Source organism: Hemitrygon akajei, chromosome 11 (assembly GCF_048418815.1).
Source record: "Hemitrygon akajei chromosome 11, sHemAka1.3, whole genome shotgun sequence".
NCBI classification, from domain to species: Eukaryota; Metazoa; Chordata; class Chondrichthyes; order Myliobatiformes; family Dasyatidae; genus Hemitrygon; species Hemitrygon akajei.
Genome location: NC_133134.1, coordinates 110,621,436 through 110,642,326, shown reverse-complemented (window position 1 = coordinate 110,642,326; position 20,891 = coordinate 110,621,436). Strand labels below are relative to the sequence as shown.

Sequence of the window (20,891 nt, the reverse complement as noted above, 5' to 3'; positions counted from 1 at the left end):
CAGCCTTCTAAGTACAAACATCTGAACTCGGTATGTGTAGAAGAAGTTTGCTCCAAAGTTCCAAAAATTTCATAATCCAGCTGGGTGGCAAGAGTGTTGAGTTCTTGGTATGATGTGCCAGAGGGAGACACAAGAAAGTACAGATGCTGGAATCTGGAGAAATAGACAAACTGCCAGAGTTCAGCAGATCAGGCAGTATATGTGGAAGGAAATGGACAATCAATCTTTTCTATTGAGATCCTTCATCTGTTCAGATCTTCCAAAGAATGGATTTGGCAAAAAGCGAAACACCTGCACACTGTCTTCATAAACACTCTCAGTAGAGTAGCTACACAGTTTATTGAACACTGGTCCATTGACTGAGATAGAGCATCCTGCATCCCTACATACACACCAAATAGAACTATAGATGGCCCAATGCTCTTTGATACTACCCATTCACCCATCAAAGGCATCAAACCCAAAGGCAATCCTTGGTTTAATTTGCTGACGGACCCCTCACACGCTGTGATACTCACCGAATACACTGATAAAGGGTGCCCAGTTCAGCAATCAGCTCAGAAGCCCCTTTGTTTTCATTGCAACACAGATTATGGACAGTCTCAATTGCCTTCGAGGTGGATTTCAGCTCATCTTTGTTGATGTTAAATCTTTTGTTCTGTCAGATAAAACAATATCTCTCAACAAACCATAATTCCAGTAAATATTTTCAATTTTTTCCCGATAAACATATCAGTTTTGCTGCAAAGTAGCTAATTACCGACCTTGCTGTACTCATCAATTAGAAGATAGTGAATTACTAATAAATGTCTAGGTGTTATTTTCATTAAATCAATTTTCCATCTGCAATTAACAACCTTTTTTAATATAATGAGTTGAGCTAAATACAATTTATAAATATACAAAATGCAAGTGATTAGATTCTTTTATCCTCTTCTAAGGATTGCCTTATAACAAAGGTCTTCATTCATAAGTTTACAAATTAGTTCCCTTTAAATAAAACAGTGTGATAAGTCGTGGTCAGCTGATACCAATAAGAGTTTTGAAGGGTTTTGAAAGCATGCAGAATGTAGAAAGGTAGAAAGAAATTCGGTGGATATAAAAATTGGGGACAGAATGAGTTAGGATTCATGCGACAGATCATAAATTCAATATGGGATGCATGCGGGTGGGGAGAGGGTGTTGCATGAACTTGGAGGAATGGGATTATTAACTATAATAGCTCAACAAAATAGGAAGAAAGGAACAATTCAGGTGGAGAGGTTGCATGTTACAATAAGTAACTTGTTTATTATTCAGAAAAGGCAGTTTCTTCCAAATTGTGTTCACAATTAAATGAAAGTTATACAGGGAACTACTATCCAAGTTCAAGTTTATTGTCAAGAGCATTACATTCTCCATACATTGTCACTATTACATCAGTGATGCTCAACCATTTTTGCAGAGAGTCCCAAACTGGCTTTTATCTCTATTCAGATTGCTATCCAGCAACAAGGTAATAATGACCACAGGAAATTATGACTGGTAGATGTATGTGCTTGACCACATCATTTGTCTGAACTAACGTTGAAAACCCCTGTGAGTCAAACAAAACTCTATAATAACTGCAGGTTTTGGTCTGACTGGCATTTTATCTTTGATTTTATAATGTTCAAGATCATAGAACAGTACAGCACTGGAGATGCCATTTGGCCCATGATATTGTATCTAACTTGATGCTAATTTATAAAACATTAGAAAGTTTTGATAAGAACAGGCCATTCAGCCCAACAAAGCTTGCCAAATTCCTATTCACATAGTGTGTTGAAATAACTATCGAGTTTAAATTTGCAAGTCTCTAAGGTACTACTCTCAATGACACAACTAGGTAGCTTGTTCCACATGTAAACAACTTGCTGTGTAAAGTGCTTCCTGATGTTAGTCTGAAATCTCCCTTAAACCAGTCTCCATTTGTGGCCCTGTGTCCTTGTTGATGGATTAATTTTGAGTAGCAGCTGTGATCCATCTTATTTATATTCCTAATGACTTTGAACACTTCTATCATGTCTCCTCTCATTCTACATCTACTTAGGCTAAAAAGATTTTCATTCTTTCAATCTTTCTTGATAACCCACACCCTGCAGACCTGGAGTGAGTCTAGTTGCCTTTCTTTGAACTCTCTCTAGTACCTTCACATCCCTCACAAAATATGGAGACCAAAACTGTACACAGTACTCAGGGTGTGGCCTCACAAGCGCATGATACAGCTTAAGGATAATGTCTCTAGACTTGAATTCCACTGAGCATATTATATAGCTCAACACTCTCCTCCCGTGTATTGTTCATATCCCTCCGTTCCCCATATTCACGTGTTTATCTAAAAGCTTTTAAACTCCACCTAACTGCCTGCTCCCACTATTAACCCGGTGACCTATTCCAGGCACCTACCAGTCACTGTGTAAAAAAAACTTCCCCTCACATTGCCCGTAAACTGCCCTCTCTCATTAAAGGCATGACTCCCGGTATTTGACATTTCTATCTTGTGAAACAGATTCTCTCTGTCTACCCTACCTATGCATCCCATAATTTTAAAAATCGCTAACAGATCTCTCTTCAGAATCCAGCACTCTAAGCAGAACAACACAAGTTTGTCCAGCTGTCCTTATTCCTCATACTCTCTAATTCAGGCAGCACTTTGGTGAACCTCTTCTGCAACCTCACCACGGTCTCCACATCCTTCCTACAATGGGGCAACCAGAAGTGCAAACAATACTGTAGGTGTGGCCTGAGTAAAGTTTTATACGATGCAGCATGCCTGCTGTACTCTTCTGCTCATCACCAATGAAGGCAAGCAACCTATGTGGCTTCTTTATCACCTTACCCACTTGCATAGCCACTTTCGGTAATACAGTTGGCCCTCCTTATCTGCGGGGGATCGGTTCCGGGACCCGCCCCCCCCCACCCATGGATACCAAAAAACACGGAGGCTCAAGTCCCTTTTTTAACCTGTCTCAGTGCATGTGGACTTTAGGACCCGGTGGAGCTCGGGACTCGCCACCCGCGGTGTTTCTGTTCCATTGACGGAAAACGATCACGATTGAAAATAAAGTGGAAATAATAAAGCGATCAGAAAGAGGTGAAACGCCATCGGTCACTGGGAAAGCGTTAGGCATTAGCGTTCGGTCAACGACTGGAACAATTTTGAAGTGTAAAGTGAGAAAGGCCCTGCCCCGATGAAAGCTACAATTATTACTAAGTAACGCAGTGGTTTAATTTATTGATATACATATGTTTCTTAAGTGTTTTATACGCATAGAAAGGTAAAATATATACTATATACTAAGACAAACATTTGACTAACTGACGCTAAATAATACCGGATGTACCTGTTCCGGCTTACTTATAATACCTAATACAAAGTAAATACAATGTAAATAGTTGTTATACTGTAGTGTTTAGGGAATAATGACAAGAAAAAAAAGTCTGTACATGCTCAAACAACAAGTGCTGGAGAGAGAACGTCCGGGTTTTCCCGATCCGCGGTTGGTTGAATCCGCACATGCGGAACCCGCGGATAAGGAGGGCCGACCGTATATGGACCTGGATCCTAAGGTCCCTCTGTAACTCAATGGTATTAGGGAAGATACTATTAACCGCATATGTTCTACTTTCATTTGACCTCCCACACGTGTTAGATCTCACACCTGCCTGGATTAAACACCATTTGCCACAGTCTCTGCCCAAATCCATAACTGATCTATTTCCCACGATATTCTCTGAGTCCTTTACACCGTCCACAACTTCACCAATCTTGGTCTCATCTGCAGACTTGCCAATCCACCCATCTACATTTTCATCCAAATCATTGATATTTAAACAACAAAGATCCAGTATTCTACTGGTTATGGCCCTCCAGCCAGAATAACTGCTCTCTACCCCTACTCCGTCTTCTATGGGCAGACTCCTGTTTCAATTCCAAGCTTGAAATCTACCTGGATCCCTGGTATCTTTATCTACAGAATCAACTTGCCTTGAGAGGCCCTGCCAAATGCCTTACTAAAGTTCCCACAGAAAATTTCAACACGAGGAAATATGCAGATGCTGGAAATTGAAGCAACACACACAAAATGCTGGTGGAACACAGCAGGCCAGGCAGCATCTATAGGGAGAAGCACTGTCGACGTTTCAGGATGAAGGGTCTCGGCCCAAAATGTCCACAGTGCTTCTCCCTATAGATGCTGCCTGGCCTGCTGCGTTCCACCAGCATTTTGTGTGTGTCACAGAAAATTCCACTGCCTTACCCTCATCAAATACCTTTGACACCTCCTCAAAAAACTCAAGTCTGGATTGCATGATCTGCCCCACACAAAGCCATGCTGACTGCCCCTTAGCTTTTCTAAATGCACATAATGCTATCCCTCAGTATCTCCTCCAACAGCGTACCGACCACAGCCATGAGGCTCACTGGCTGATTATTACCAGGATTATCCCCAGTAACTTTTTTGAAAAAATGGCACAACATTCTACTCTCCAGTCCTCTGGGTCCTCGACTGTTACTAGTGAGGACACAAAAATACTTGTCAAAGTCCCAGCAATCTCCTCACTTGCTTCTTTCAATATTTTGGGATATTTGCCATCAGGCCCTAGGGACAGAGCGGGAGATCTGGGAGTGAGTGGAGTCATTATCTTGTGCACATTACACGCCAATTTTATAAAGTGAGTAGGGCCCGTCAGGACTTGTGAGCGGAGTGGGACACTGTGGAGTGAGTTCCTTACAGACAGTTTGAACAGCAGCAGCAGACAGGCCAGTGGCACTATGGCTGGCTCTGAGGCTCAGCAGGGAAGAGTAAAGTCAGGCGGAGGAAAGGTGATAGTAGACTCCATAGTTAGGGGGATGGAGAGCTGATTCTGAGGTCACCAAAGCGAAGCCTGGATGGAGAGTTGCCTCCCAGTTGCTAGGGTCCAGGATGTCTCAGCTGCAGTAGAATCCCAAGAGAATGGGTGAGCAGCCAGAGGTCGTGGTGCACATTGGCACCAATGACATAGGTGAAAAGGGGTAAGAGGTTCTTTAAGTGCTTTGAGAGGTTGGTCGTGGCCAGAATCAACTCCTGCCTAAGCCTACAATAGGTCAACAGCAAGATGCAATCTCACTGGCCTTGGATCACCTAGACAACAACAATATCTACGTCAGGCAACACACACAAAATGCTGGTGGAACATGGCAGGCTAGGGAGAAGCACTGTCGACGTTTCAGGCCGAGACCCTTCTCCCTATAGATGCTGCCTGGCCTGCTGCATTCCACCAGCATTTTGTGTGTGTTGCTTGAATTTCCAGCATCTGCAGATTTCCTCGTATCTACGTCAGGCTACTGTTTACTGATTACAGCTCAGCGTTCAACACCATCACACCCGCACTTCTAATCAACAAGCTCCAAAACCAGGGCCTCAGTAACTGGATCCTTGACTTCCTCTCCAGGAGATCACAGTCTGCGCAGTTTGGAAATAGAATCACCTCATTCACGATTGTGTGGCTAGGCACAGCTCAAACGTCACCTGTAAATTTGCTGACAATACAGCTATTGTTAGTCGAATTTCAGATGGTAACGAGGAAGCATAAAGGAGCAAGGTAGGCCAGCTTGTTGAGAGATGTCACAGCAATGACCTTGCATTCAACATCAGTAACACCAAGGAACTGACTGTGGACTTCAGGAAGTGGAAGTCGGGGGAACACACACTAGTCCTCATCGAGAAATCAGAATTGGAAAGGGTGAGAAATTTCAAGCTTCTGGATGTCAACATCTGTGAGGATCTATCCTGGGTCTAACACAGCATAACAACAGCTATATTTCATTAAGAATTTGAGAATTGTTATGTCACCAAAGCCACTCACAAATTTCTATGGATGTATCGTGGAGAGCATTCTAACTGGCTCCATCACCCACCGTCTGATAGGGATGGGCCACTGCATAGGATCGTAAAAAGCTGCAGAAATTTGTAAACTCAGTCAGCTCCTTCAAAGGGTACTAGCCCCCGCACCCCACCCCCCCCCACCCCCCGCATCTAGGACACTTTCAAAAGGCGTTGCCTCAAAAAGGTGGTATCATCATTAAGGACCCCAACACCCATCACATGCCCTCTTCTCATTGCTACCATCAAGGAAGTAGTACAGGAACCTGAAGACACCCACTCAATATTTCAGGATTAGTTTCTGAATGGACAATGAATTGATGAACACTACGCATGCACGCACACACACACACACACACACGTTATTGCAATTTATTTTCATTATTATTATGTATTGCAATGTACTGCTGCTGCAAAACAACAAACTTCACCACATATATAGTGATATTAAACCAGATTCTGATATAAAATGCCTTTGGCCTTCCTAATTGTGCTGCAGCACCCTTCCACTATCTTTACACTACACATGCCCAATCTCATTTTAAACCTTTTTTCTATGCTTCATTTTCCATCTTGACTAAATTTAGGAGCTCTTGGGTCATCCAGGGTTCCCTTAACTCATCACGTCCCTTACTGGAACATGCCGATCTTAAACTCTGACCATATCTTTAAACAACTCTCGCATGTCAGGCCTGGATTGTCCGACAGCAATAATTGCTCCCAATCAGTGCTCCTTAATTACGCTCTCATCCTGCTGTAATTTACCGTCTTTGAAGATCCAGTTTTATTCTTACTCATAACTAACGTGTTGTGGTCACTATTCCCAAAATGTTCACCCACAGTCAGGTTTGCCACCTAGCCTGACTCATTTTCCAAAATCAGGTCCCGTACTTCTAGTTGGATTCTACATACGGGAGAGAGAGAGAGAGGGAGGGAGAGAGGGAGAGGGAGGGAGGGAGAGAGAGAGAGTGAGTGACTGGCTGATTGACTGACTGCCTCAGTCAGGTCTGAGAGTGTGCATTAAAAAGCAGGGCTTCACATGAGTTTTGGCGTTTGAACTGCAGCTGATCAGAGATCAGGATTCATTGGCAAATGCAAATTAAAATGTGGCAGGGGCAAGCGGAGGGCCATTGTTGGAGGGACAGTGTTAGACCGGGGATTTTGGGGCTTTAGCTCTTCAAGGTTACGGCAAGGAGAAAGACTTGAGTGAGAGAAGGCAAAAAGCTCTAGGTAGATCTTTTTAAGATTTATTTATTGTTTCCTTTTTATAATTGCACAGTTAGAGCAGTAGGGATGCCAGGTAGGATAGTGAAATGCTCCTCTTGCAGGATGAGGGACAGCAGGGAGAGAACTCCAGTGCCTCTGATCACTTCACTTGCAAGAAGTGCACCCAGTTGCAGCTTCGAACAGACCGTGTTAAGGAGTTGCAGCTGGAATTGGATGAACCCTGAACTATTCAGGAGGCTGAGAGGGTGTGACAGACAGGACATGTAGAGAGATAGTTACACCCAAGGTGCAGCACACAGGAACCTGGCTAACAGTCAGGAGGGTGAAAGGGGTTAAACAGCCAGTGCAGAGTACTCCTGTGGCCATCCCCCTCAACGCCACGAATATCACTTTGGATACTGCTGGGGGGATGACCCAGCTGAGGAAAGTCACAGTGGTCAGGTTACTAGCACTGAGTCTGGGTCTGTGGCTCAGCAGGGTAGGGGGGAGAAGAGGCAAGCAGTGGTAATGAGGGATTCATTAGTTAGGGGAATAGAACAGAGGTTCTGTGGACGAGGATGCTATGTTGTGTCCCAGGTTTCAGGGTCTGGGATGTCTCAAATAGAGTCCTCAGCATTCCTAAATAGGAGGATAAGCAGCCACACGTTGTGGTCCATGTAGTTTCCAATGACATGGGTAGGAAGAGAAACGAGGTCCTGCAAAGCGAGTTCAGGGAGTTCAAAGTACATTTAGTATCATTTCCAAATACAACCTTGAGGTTTGTCTCCTTACTGGCAGCTGCAAAAGAAAGTAACCAATAGAATCTGTTAAAAAAAAGACTATCAAACACCCAATGTGTAGAGAAAAATAAACAAATCATACAAACAATAAAAGTAAGCAACTAGCACTCAAAACCCACAGCCATGAAGCCAACCACAGCTGATTCAGGAGCATGCTGGTTGTAGGCCACAGCTTCAGTTCAGGACAGATACGAACAAACCTCGAGGAGCAGCAAGCTGAATTGGGCTATCCTTCATGTCTGGGCTCAACACTCTGACCTTTTTAATCTGGCCTAGCGCTTAAATCATCCTGCCAGTTCAATGTGCTCTCAGTCCCTGGCCCTGCTGCCTCACAACCCAACCTTTCCAATTTGGCCTGGCACTCAAATCAGTCAAACCTCAGGTCTGTCCTCACTCTCGGGCTGAGTTCCGCCTCCACTCACCTCATGTTGGCTCTATCACATTAAATTGCCTCCAAGTCCGCTGCAGCAATGGCCAAATGTTGGGTTATTCCCCACTCTCATGGCTGGGTCAAGCTGCCACAACCGTCCTGCACTTTCCGGACTTCAGTGCACACCGCAAAAATGCCAGCCTGTACAGGCGCTTCGAAAGCTCAGCTCCGACAGAGAAGTTGCAGGCTATTGATTACAGTGATCAAACATTTACCAGATTAATAAAGTAACCAGTAATTTTCTTTGTTCTGTTTGCCGCTGCCAAGAAGTCCCTGGGCTTCACCAGCACCATCTTAAACCAGAAGTTAGGTGCTAAGTTAAAGGACAGGGCCTCCAGGGTTGTGATCTCAGGATTGTACCCATGTCATGTGCTAGTGAGGCCAGAACTAGAAAAATCATACAGTTTAACACAGGGCTAAGGAGCTGATATAGGAGCAAGGGCTTCAGGGTTTTGGATCACTGGGCTCTCTTCATTGGGACGTGTACAGAAGGGATGATTTGCACCTAAACTGGAGGGGGGCTAATATCTAAGGTTTGCTAGTATTGCACAGGGGAGGTTTGAACTGGAATGCCAGAACAGATAGTAGAGTGATTGTGGAGACAAACGTCGTTAGGACCTCAGATAAAGTTGGGAATCAAAAGTTTGAGCATAGTGCGACTAATGTTCTGAGCTGCCTATACTTCAGTGCAAGGAGTATTGTAGGAACGGCAGATGAGCTCAGGGCATGGATCAACACATGGAATGACAATATTGCAGCCATTAGTGATACCTGGGTGCAGGCGGGTCAGGACTGGCAGCTGAATATTCCGGGGTTTTTAGACGTGATAAGGTGGGAGGGGTGGTGTTACTAGTCAGGGAAATATCACAGCAGTGCTCAGTCAGGATAGACTGGAGAACTTTATGGGTGGAACTGAGGAATACGAAAGGTATGACCACACTGATGGGGCTATATTACAGACTACCCAACAGTCCGTGGGATTTAGAGGAACAAACTTGTAGAGAGATCACAGACTGTTGTAAGAAACATAAGGCTGTTATAGTAGGTGATTTTAACTTTCCACATAGTGACTGGGATGCCCATAACTAGATGGAGTACAGTTAGTACAAAGAAATCCCAATGAGAGAGTGTGTGTTACTTGATCTGTTGTTAGGGAATGAGAAAGGGCAGGCGACAGAAGCTTGTTTAAGGAACGCTTTACATCTATTGTTCATAATGCCATTTGTTTCAAGGTAATTATGGAAAAGGATAGGACTGGTCCTCGGGTTGAATTTCTAAATTGGAGAATTGCCAATTTTGATGGTATCAGAAAGGATCTGGCAAGTGTGGATTAGAACAGGCTGTTTTCTGACAAAGGTGTACTTGGAAAGTGGGACGCCTTCAAAAGCAAAATGTTCAGAGTACAAAGCTTGTACATGCCTGTCAGAATAAAAGGTAAGGATAGCAGGTTTAGAGCATGCTGGTTTTCGAGAGATATTACGGCCCTGGTTAAGAAAAGAAAAGCTGCACAGCAGGTATAGGCAGGTAGGAACAAATGAAGTATTTGAGGAGAATAATAAATGGCAAGAGAACACTTAAGAAAGGACTCAGATCTGAAAGAAGGCATGAGGTTGCTCTGGTAGACAAGGTGAAGGAGGATCCTAAAGGCTTCTACAGATATATTAAGAGCAAAAGGATGCAAGGGATAAAATTGGTCATCCGGAGGATCAGCATAGTAATCGAAAGAGATGAGTGGGATCGGTACTTACTCTGGAGAGGGACACACAGTCTACAGAAGTGATGCAAAGCAGCAGCGAGCTCATGGACCCTGTACAGATTACAGAGGAGGAGGTGTTTGCTGTTCCAGGGCCTGGAACATCTGGGCAGCAAAGATGCATACATCAGGATGCTCTTTACCGATTACAGCTCAGCATTTACTACCACCTTCCCCTCAAAATTCAGTAAACTCCAAGACCTGGGACTCATTACCCCCTTGTACAATGGGATTCTGGATTTCCTCACTTGCACACCCCAGTCAGTTCAGATGGGCAGAAACATCTTCACAATCTCCAACTGCAGGTGCACCACGGGGCTGTGTGCTTAGCCCCCTGCTCTACTCACTCCACACCTCTAAGTACAGCTCCAACACCATATTCAAGTTTGCTGATGACACCACTGTGGGCTGCATCAAAGGTGGTGATGAATCAGCATACAGGAGGGAGACTGAAAGTTTTTCCTGAGTGGTGTCACAACAGCAGCTCTCAGCAATGTCAGCAAGACCAAGGAACTGATTGTAAACTTCAGGAGAGCGAAACCAGAGGTCCACGATCCAGTCCTCATTGGAGGGTCAGTAACTAAGTTTCTGTGTGTCACTATCTCATAGGACCCATCATATAAATGTAATTGCAAAGAAAGCACGACAGTGCCTCTACTTCCTTACAAGTCTGCGGAGATTCAGCATGCCATCAAAAACTTTGACAAACTTCTATAGACGTGTAGTGGAAACTATTGACTGGCTGCATCACGGCCTGGTATGGGAACACCAATACCTTTGAACAGAAAATGCTACAAAAAAAGGGAGTGGATTCAGCACAGCACATCACAGTAAAGCCCTCCCAAACACTGAGCACATTGACATGAAACGCTGACGCAGGAAAGCAGCATCCATCATCAAAAACCCTCACCACCAGGGCCACGCTCTTTTCTCACTGCTGCCACCAGGTGGACGGTACAAGAGCCTCAGGGCTCGCACCACCAGGTTCAAAAAAAATTACTACCCCTCAAACATCAGGCCCTTGAACAAAAGGGATTACTACACTCACTTGCCCATCCATTGAGATATTTCCATAACCAATGCCCTCACTTTAAGGACTCCTTATTTTGTTATTTCATCTTCTCATTATTTATTACCATTTAAGTATATTTGCATTTGCACAGTTTGTTGTCTTCTATGCTCTTCTTGATCTTTCATTGCTCTTGTTTACAGTTACAGTTCTATAGATTTGCTAAGTATGCCCGCAGGAGAAAGAATCTCAGGGTTGTATGTGCTTACATACATGTACTCTGATAGTAACATTTAATTTGAATACTTTGAGGTGTTCCCTCAGACCCTGTGGGAGGCAAGAACAGAAATTGGAGAAGCCCTAGCAGAGATATTTAAATCATCCTTAGCAACAGGTGAGGTACCAGAGGATTGGAGGATGGCTAATTTTGTTCTTCTGTTCAAGAAAGGTTCCATGAATAAACCAGGAAATTATAGGCCAATGAGCCTGACAACAGTAGTGGGAAAGTTACTGGAAGGTATTTCAAGAGACTGGACATAGGAGTATTTGGACAGACAGGGATTGATTCAGAATAGTCAGTATGGCTATATGTGTGGTAGGTGCCAAATTGACTAGTCAATAATGCTCAGCAGATGTTCTTTCCCACTTTTTAAATAAATGTTAGCTAAATACCAGTTCTATAGCACATTTTTTCTAATCAATTACCAAGTATGTGTAATGATACCTGTGCTATCTTTCCCCTAGTGTCTCTTAAAACTATGAACACAATCCAATTTGACAAGAGCTTTATACTCTTTGAACTTAATCAGGTAATTTATTGCATCCCCTATTTATTTTAAGTACATTTAACTTATTCTATTTCAATTCATGCACTTGTCCCAACTCCTTGAAGCAAAATAAAGATGAAATACTTATAACATCTCTATTTTATTTTCTATGATATTAATTATCTATCTTTATTCACACCTCAACCTTTACTATGTGGTTAATATTCCTTAATAAATTCAATTTTATAGTTTGCACTGTCATCCTATTTCTTTAAGAGTTCTCTCTCTTTCTATCCTCTCACCTCAACACTCTTGGGCTATGCCCTATTTTCCATCATTAATTGCTCACATGGCTTTATTCATGTATGGAGCCTTTAGTTTGTCCCCTGGAATATATTTTTGTTCCGTTGAATGGTGCCTTAAATCTTCACTATTGTCGATTGCCAATATTATGTTCTCAACTTCTATTCTCTGTCCTCAAATTCAATGCCCCTGCATTATACTTCCATTCTTCTCATTCTCCTCACTGTTATCTTCATGATCCCTTACTTCTCTTATCTGCTCCAGTTTATCCCCATTTCTAGACCCAACAGCCATGCCTCCTTTCTTGTGCCTTTTCCAGTATTAGTCTGGAAAAGAGCCCTATATACATCAGAACTCCGTACACTTCTCCTTTAACCGCTACTTCTCATTAATATACTTGAAATTCTGAGTAGTTATTATCCTATCTTCTTCACTCAGTTCCATAACTGTTACTCTCCAAGTCTCTTTTACATTTAGGCAGTTATAAACTCAATAGTTGATAGGTCTTTTATTATGCAGAAATTGCAGAGAGATGCGGGCACAGAACAACACGGATATTAGCCTTTCCTCCACAAACTCTGTCTATACCTCTCATTGTCTCGGTTAAGCAGCCAAACTAATCAAAACATTCTCATTCTCACCGCTCCACTCCCCGCCCATTGGGCAAAAGATACAGAAGACTGACAACCTGTACCACCATGCTCAAGGACAGCTCCTATCCTGCTGTTATAAGACTATTGAACAATCCCCTAGATTCATGACCTCACAATCTTCTTCACAATGACCTTGCACCTTATTGTCTGCCTGCACTACACTTTATCTTTGAAGTTGTTACAACTTATTCTGAATTCTGCTATCCCTATTGATGCAAATTCTATCTTATAGTCATAGATTGGTACAACACGGAAAGAGATTCTTCAGCCCAACTAGTCCATGCCAACACAGCACCTTCCTGAGATGAAACCCTCTGTTGGTCGGGGTCGATGACGGATGTTGCATCCTAGCTGTCTAAGTTACCGATAGCCAAGCCAGGGCAGTATGATATGGAGAATAAGCTGTGCTCGTGCAGCAGGCTCCTCCTCTCCATACAGCTGACGAATCCAAAGGAATGGCAGAGGCCAATACAGTTTTGCTCCAGTGACGTTGCAGGAGTTGCCGGCCAACGTAGGACAGGCTTAGGAACTCCAGTTCCAGCTCCAGACTTTTCCTCAGGGTTTCCTCCTGAACCTTCCCCGTGAGTGGGTATAGCCACAAGACCACAGAGGCTGAGATCTGAATGAGCTGCCAAACATGGCCGATGAGCCCCATCTTCCTGGAGTGACTGGTTTTAAGGGACCTTTGCCCTTTCTCCTTCTCCTATCAGCAGAAATGGTTCCCCCGGATTAGTAGCCAAGGCATATGTGAAGGCCAGGGGCTGGACTTGTTTGTCAAAGGCTATAGGAGACACTCACCATTGGGAGCATTTAATAGGTAGTGGGAGCTCATCCCCAATACATCCCCCACCCCCTGGCTATGACAACCTTAACAAACCACCTCCCCTCCTAGTCTCAGGCTACATCCACACTAGACCAGATAATTTTGAAAACGCCGGTTTCGCGTAAAAACGATAGGCGCCCACACCATGCGTTTTTAAGAATATCTCTGTCTACATTGAAACAGAGATTTTGGCGCATCTCCTCCTACTGTGCATGCACAGGACACATCTACTGAGAACAAGCGACATGGTTAGTGTCAAATCTCGCCGTAAACGTGCGCGTTTGTGTAGTTATAGACTAGAAAAACTTAAAACGATGGACAGCTGTTGGCTCTCACGCAGGAGAACTTAAAACTAAAAAAAAACAAATACTGGAGCGTACGGCAGCAACCGACGGAGTTCACAGACTATATGACCCGGCTGACAACGAACATTGAAAAACTGACTAACTCTGTTGCATTAATAAAGCACCTTGTTAAATGTATAAAACATGTCAGCATCAGTGTTATCTTGTATTTTCATACAATATTGCATTAGGCTGTTACACATCTATTGTCAAAGAAGTACTTGCATAAATAGGTAAACCACCTTCATATGAACAAGGACACAAAACTGGGCAAAGTGAGTATACTTATTTATTCAGTAAGTTATGGGTCAAAGTATTTGGTGAGTACATTTCTAACTCTTCTGGCGTCAGTTTCATTGCCAGCTGTTCTGAAATTGTTAGGTTGCGTTCAAGAAAACAATGAAATGGCGCGCTGCCGTCTGACAGCGTTTTCAGAAGTCTCCGGTTACCCTGTCCACACTGATCAGCCCGAGCAGCGTTTTCAAAAATACCCACCCTGGAAAGCGTTTCTGAAAAACTCTGGTTTCGGGGGACGAAAACGCCATTTTAGTGTGGACGGAGGGTAAAAACGAAAAGAAAAAACTTTGGTTACGGATTTATCCGGTGTAGTGTGGACGTAGCCTCAGTTACCCATGTTCGGCCCAGAACCCTCCAAGCTCCTCCCTCCATGAACCTATTCAAATGCATCATAAATGCTGCAAATGAATCCATCTTGAACACTTCCATTAACAGCCCAGTCCAGGTACCCACTACCTCCATGTAAAGAAGTTACTTTTCTGCTCGCTTTTAAATCGTACCTTGTATCTAGGCCTTCCAGTTTTGTGTTCTCCAACCCTGGAAAGAATATGACCACCCAACTAGTCCAAACCCCGCATGCGGTCAGCCCTCATTCCCTAATTCTCCTGTGCTTCAATGGAAAAAAGATCCAACGAGGCCAATCTCTCCCCGTATCACAGGCCCTAGAGTCTAGGTAGCATTCTCACAAGCCTCATCTGCATCCTCTCCACCTTGCCAACGTCTTTCCTATAACTACATAATTTTGTCTTCCTTACCTCACTTTTTTTATATACATATTGTTTTTGCACAATTTTAATCTATTCAATATACGTATACCATAATTGATTTCCTTATTTATCTATTATTATTTTACTTTTCTTCTTTTTCTATATTATGGTCACTTGGGTAAGAGTGACCATAATATGCTGGAATTCTTCATTAAGATGGAGAGTGACATAGTTAATTCAGAAACAAAAGTTCTGAGCTTAAAGAAGGGTAACTTTGAAGGTATGAGACATGAATTAGCTAAGATAGACTGGCAAATGATACTTAAAGGGTTGACGGTGGATATGCAATGGCAAGCATTTAAAGATCGCATGGATGAACTACAACAATTGTTCATCCCAGTTTGGCAAAAGAATAAACCAGGGATGGTAGTGCACCTGTGGCTGACAAGGGAAATTAGGGATAGTATCAAGTCCAAAGAAGAAACATATAAATTAGCAAAAAAAAGCGGCACACCTGAGGACTGGGAGAAATTCAGAGACCAGCAGAGGAGGACAAAGGGCTTAATTAGGAAAGGGAAAAAGGATTATGAGAGAAAGCTGGCAGGGAACATAAAAACTGACTGTAAAAGCTTTTATAGATACGTGAAAAGAAAAAGATTGGTCAAGACAAATGTAGGCCCTTTACAGTCAGAAACAGGTGAATTGATCATAGGGAACAAAGACATGGCAGACCAATTGAATAACTACTTTGGTTCTGTCTTCACTAAGGAGGACATAAATAATCTTCCGGAAATAGTAAGGGACCGAGGGTCTAGTGAGATGGAGGAACTGAGGGAAATACATGTTAGTAGGGAAGTGGTGTTAGGTAAATTGAAGGGATTAAAGGCAGATAAATCCCCAGGGCCAGATGGTCTGCATCCCAGAGTGCTTAAGGAAGTAGCCCAAGATATAGTGGATGCATTAGTGATAATTTTTCAAAACTCCTTAGATTCTGGATTAGTTCCTGAGGATTGGAGGGTGGCTAATGTAACCCCACTTTTTAAAAAAGGAGGGAGAGAGAAACCGGGGAATTATAGACCGGTTAGTCTGACATCGGTGGTGGGGAAAATGCTAGAGTTGGTTGTCAAAGATGTGATAACAACACATTTGGAAAGAGGTGAAATCATCGGACAAAGTCAGCATGGATTTGTGAAAGGAAACTCATGTCTGACGAATCTTATAGAATTTTTTGAAGATGTAACTAGTAGAGTGGATAGGGGAGAGCCAGTGGATGTGGTATATTTAGATTTTCAAAAGGCTTTTGGTAAGGTCCCACACAGGAGATTAGTGTGCAAACTTAAAGCACATGGTATTGGGGGTATGGTATTGATGTGGATAGAGAATTGGTTGGCAGACAGGAAGCAAAGAGTGGGAGCAAACGGGACCTTTTCAGAATGGCAGGCAGTGACTAGTGGGGTACCACAAGGCTCTGTGCTTGGACCCCAGTTGTTTACAATATATATTAATGATTTAGACGAGGGAATTAAATGCAGTATCTCCAAGTTTGCAGATGACACGAAGCTGGGTGGCGGTGTTAGCTGTGAGGAGGATGCTAAGAGGATGCAGGGTGACTTGGATAGATTAGGTGAGTGGGCAAATTCATGGCAGATGCAATTTAATGTGGATAAATGTGTGGTTATCCACTTTGGTTGCAAGAACAGGAAAACAGATTATTATCTGAACGGTGGCCGATTAGGAAAAGGGGAGATGCAACGAGACCTGGGTGTCATTGTACACCAGTCATTGAAGGTGGGCATGCAGGTACAGCAGACGGTGAAAAAGGTAAATGGTATGTTGGCATTCATAGCAAAAGGATTTGAGTACAGGAGCAGGGAGATTCTACTGCAGTTGTACAAGGCCTTGGTGAGACCACACCTAGAATATTGTGTGCAGGTTTGGTCCCTAATCTGAGGAAAGACATTCTTGCCATAGAGGGAGTACAGAGAAGGTTCACCAGATTGATTCCTGGGATGGCAGGACTTTCATATGAAGAAAGACTGGATCGACTAGGCTTATACTCACTGGAATTTAGAAGATTGAGGGGGGATCTTATTGAAACATATAAAATTCTAAAGGGATTAGACAGGCTAGATGCAGGAGGACTGTTTCCGATGTTGGGGAAGTCCAGAACGAGGGGTCACAGTTTAAGGATAAAGGGGAAGCCTTTTAGGACCGAGATGAGGAAAAACTTCTTCACACAGAGAGTGGTGAATCTGTGGAATTCTCTGCCACAGGAAACAGTTGAGGCCGGTTCATTGGCTATATTTAAGAGGAAGTTAGATATGGCCCTTGTAGCTAAAGGGATCAGGGGGTATGGAGAGAAAGCAGGTACAGGGTTCTTAGTTGGATGATCAGCCATGATCATACTGAATGGCGGTGCAGGCTCGAAGGGCCGAAGGGCCTACTCCTGCACCTATTTTCTATGTTTCTATGTATTGCATTGAACTGCTGCTGCTAAGTTAACAAATTTCACGATGCATGCAGGCGATAATAAGCCTGATTTTGATTCTGATTATAGCTGAGTCCCTTTTTTTTTCTAATTACATTTTGTTATCTATAATTACCCGGTAATACCCTCATAGCACTGCCATATATCTTTTCCAAACATTCAGCATTCAACTACCAATCTTGATGTCAGTCCTGGAAATTGTTAGGGATTACTCTGGAGTTATGAAATTGTGGATAGCAGATATTAATTAAAATTAATTCCAGTCCTCAGGAAATAAAACCTGTTCACGTTTTTACTTCAACTACTAGATCCTGTCATTGGGTGTGGTACATTCTCATTCCATCCCATTGAAACTCCTCAGGGGAAGACAAGACATGAATGTTAATGTTAATCGATGCTCATTAAGAACTCCAGGATGAGATCAGGGAAGGCATTAAGTGATCATCTCCTCTGTTAACACATTGTTAAAGACAAATCCCTGCCACTTAATGCACAGTTCAAGACTGGTCTGTTTCGTCACTTAATACATGGTCTGTATATAATACTACAAGATATAGGAACAGAAGCAGGCCATTCGGCCCATCGAGTCTGCTCCGCCATTCAATCATGGACTGATCCAATTCTTCCAGTCATCCCCACTCCCCTGCCTCTCCCCATACCCTTTGATGCCCTGGCTAATCAAGCACCTATCTCTTACTTAAATGCACCCATGACTTGGCCTCCACAGCCGCTTTGTGGCAACAAATTCCACAGATTAACCACCTTCTCACTAAAGTAATTTCTCCGCATCTCTGTTCTAAATGGACATCCATCAATCCTGAAGTCATGCCCTCTTGTCCTAGACTCCCCTACCATGGGAAATAACCTTGCCATATCTAAGTTGTATCGGCTGTGTGGTGAAAAAAGCACAACAGCGCCTCTTTCACCTCAGGCAGTTGAAGAAGTTTGGTATGGGTCCCCAAATCCTAAGGACTTTCTACAGGAGCACAATTGAGAGCATCCTGACTGGCTGCATCACTGCCTGGTATGGGAACTGTACTTCCCTCAATCGCAGGACTCTGCAGAGAGTGGTGCGGACAGCCCAGCACATCTGTAGATGCAAACTTCCCACTATTCAGACATTTACAAAGACAGGTGTGTAAAAAGGGCCCGAAGGATCATGGGGGACCCAAGTCACCCCCAACCACAAACTGTCCCAGCTGTTACCATCCGGGAAACAATACCGCAGCACAAAAGCCAGGACTAACAGGTTCTGAGACAGCTTCTTCCACCAGGCCATTAATTCACACTGATACAATTGTATTTCTGCGCTATGTTGACGATCCTGCTGTACATACTATTTATTACAAATTACTCTAAATTGCACATTTAGACGGAGACATAACATACAGAGTTTTAACTCCTCACGTATGAGAAAGATGTAAGTAATAAAGTCAATTCAATTCAATTCAGACAGCCATCCCTCATCACTCTATCAAGACAGGTTTTTTTTGCGTGTCTGGAGTTTGTACTTTCAGGCCGGCAACTAGTTCAAGTGTTCAGCTAATTTGGATGCCACCATTGCAAAAATGTTATTCTATGAAGTTACCTGTCTGTATTCAAAATGTTTAAAAGGTGGCAATTAAAGCCAGTGAAACTGTTTGTGTCCAAAAAGTATGAGTATCAAGAGAGGAGAACTGGATTCTCTCCTGAAGATCTGCTGTACTGAACAAAAGTCCTTCCTATCTCCCAGTTATCGTTTCAGTGTGGGTCAGTTTAGTAATAATCACAATCGCTGGGGGCTTGCCTGAAAGTTAAGTGACGAAACAGAACATTCTAAACTGCACATTAAGTAGCAGTGGCATGACTTCAACAATGTGTTAATACAGGAGATGGATTAACATCTCCTGGAGTTTTTAATGACCACCAAGTAAAATGAACATTCATCTATTGTCTTCCCATGCTCAGCTTCAATGAGACAGAATGGGAATGTCTCCCACACAATGACTGGTTTCAAATACCTTAAAGTTAAATTGTGAACAGGTTTTCTCTCTCGTTTTCATTAATATAGTAGAGGCAACCATGCTTCTCTTCAGCTTCTGTGTTTAGCTGTGTGAATTATTATTAAACTAAAAGCATCCCAGAAATAGCAAAAGATCCAGAGGCAAAAGTGAGAAGAAAGTAAAAACAATCACTATCAGTAGAAAAAAAGTCGCAGGCAAACTAACAGGACTCAGGGTAGAAAAGTCAAGGCTCTTAAAAGTGGCTGCAAAGATAGTAATCTTCCAATGTACCCTAGGTTTGGCACAGGTTCCAATTGATTGCTAAGCCACCAATACTGCACCTATTCCCACAAAAAGCATTCTACAAAACTTAAATTTTTGAGGCTGGAGCTTCAAACTCAAAGATATAAGATTGCGGAAGCTTGGAGATCGTTTGGGTGTTTCAGCGCTCTGCAGTCTCCAAGAGGATTCCAGGAGACAGAGACAGTTTGCATGAACTTCATGACAGGAAAGTAGCAGGAAGGGGTGCAAGCTGTTGCTCGACTCCATTTCACTGATTAAAGCTTCCGTTGTTCATTGACTAAAGTGACAAGGGAGATTGAAACATCAAGGTGAGAGTGGAGGGTGAGCGCCAGCTGCCCGTCTTTGATCACCCTGTACCAGAGAGAGAAAGGTCTGCTGCTGGCCCGGAAATGTTCCCCAGATTTTTCTGCATTTCGGATGTGGACTTGGACTATAGCCTTTTCTCCTGTCTTATAGTTTTTATATTCCGTGTTTTTCGTCCAATCTTTCTTATTTTTTGTGTGGGGAGGAGGGATTTGGGAGTTGATGTGCCTGTACTATTCTGTTTTTGTTCATTTTTTGTGCGGGAGGAGGGATTTGGGGGTTGATGTGCCTGTTCCGTTTTTGTATGGAGAGGAGAGATTTTGGAGGTTAACGATAGTGCTGCCTCTTTTTTCTTTCTTGGTTTCATGGCTACCTGGAGAAGAATTTCAAGTTGTATACTTTGATAATAAATGAACCTTTGAGGTTGTACAAATACACTGGATAAAACACAACCTGAAGATGTACAACTGGATTTTCAAAAGGCATTTGGTAAGCTGTTGTGAAGAGTTACTCCACAAGAGGTCTTAGCATTGGCAGTTCAGCACAGACAATTAACTGAATGACAGGGCAGGCTTGAGGGCCTCCTCTTGGCTCCTACTTCTTTGTATTCTTGTGTAAATTTAAAACTTGACCTGTGCTTTTATATATAGGATAGTGGTTGCCTTCAAATAATGGTATAATGAAAATTAACACTCCACCTGTTTTACAGACCAAGATGCAAATTCACTTCCACTGTGCTGATGTAAGTCGTATAATTTTCAAAACATCATAAATGTTATTTGAAATCCTAAGTATTTTATAGAGAATGCTACATAAAAAGGTGCATCAGGTATTATTT

General features: G+C 42.9%; 1 protein-coding gene across 1 annotated transcript in view; it reads right to left on the bottom strand.

Annotated features, from left to right (window-relative positions):
* The window catches only part of nelfcd (negative elongation factor complex member C/D), a 95,628-nt gene that overhangs the window by 19,855 nt on the left and 54,882 nt on the right, over positions 1–20,891 (bottom strand). Inside the window, exon 10 of the mRNA XM_073061506.1 lies at positions 519–658. Coding sequence (XP_072917607.1) covers positions 519–658 — 140 coding nt within the window. The remainder of the gene's footprint in view (positions 1–518; positions 659–20,891) is intronic.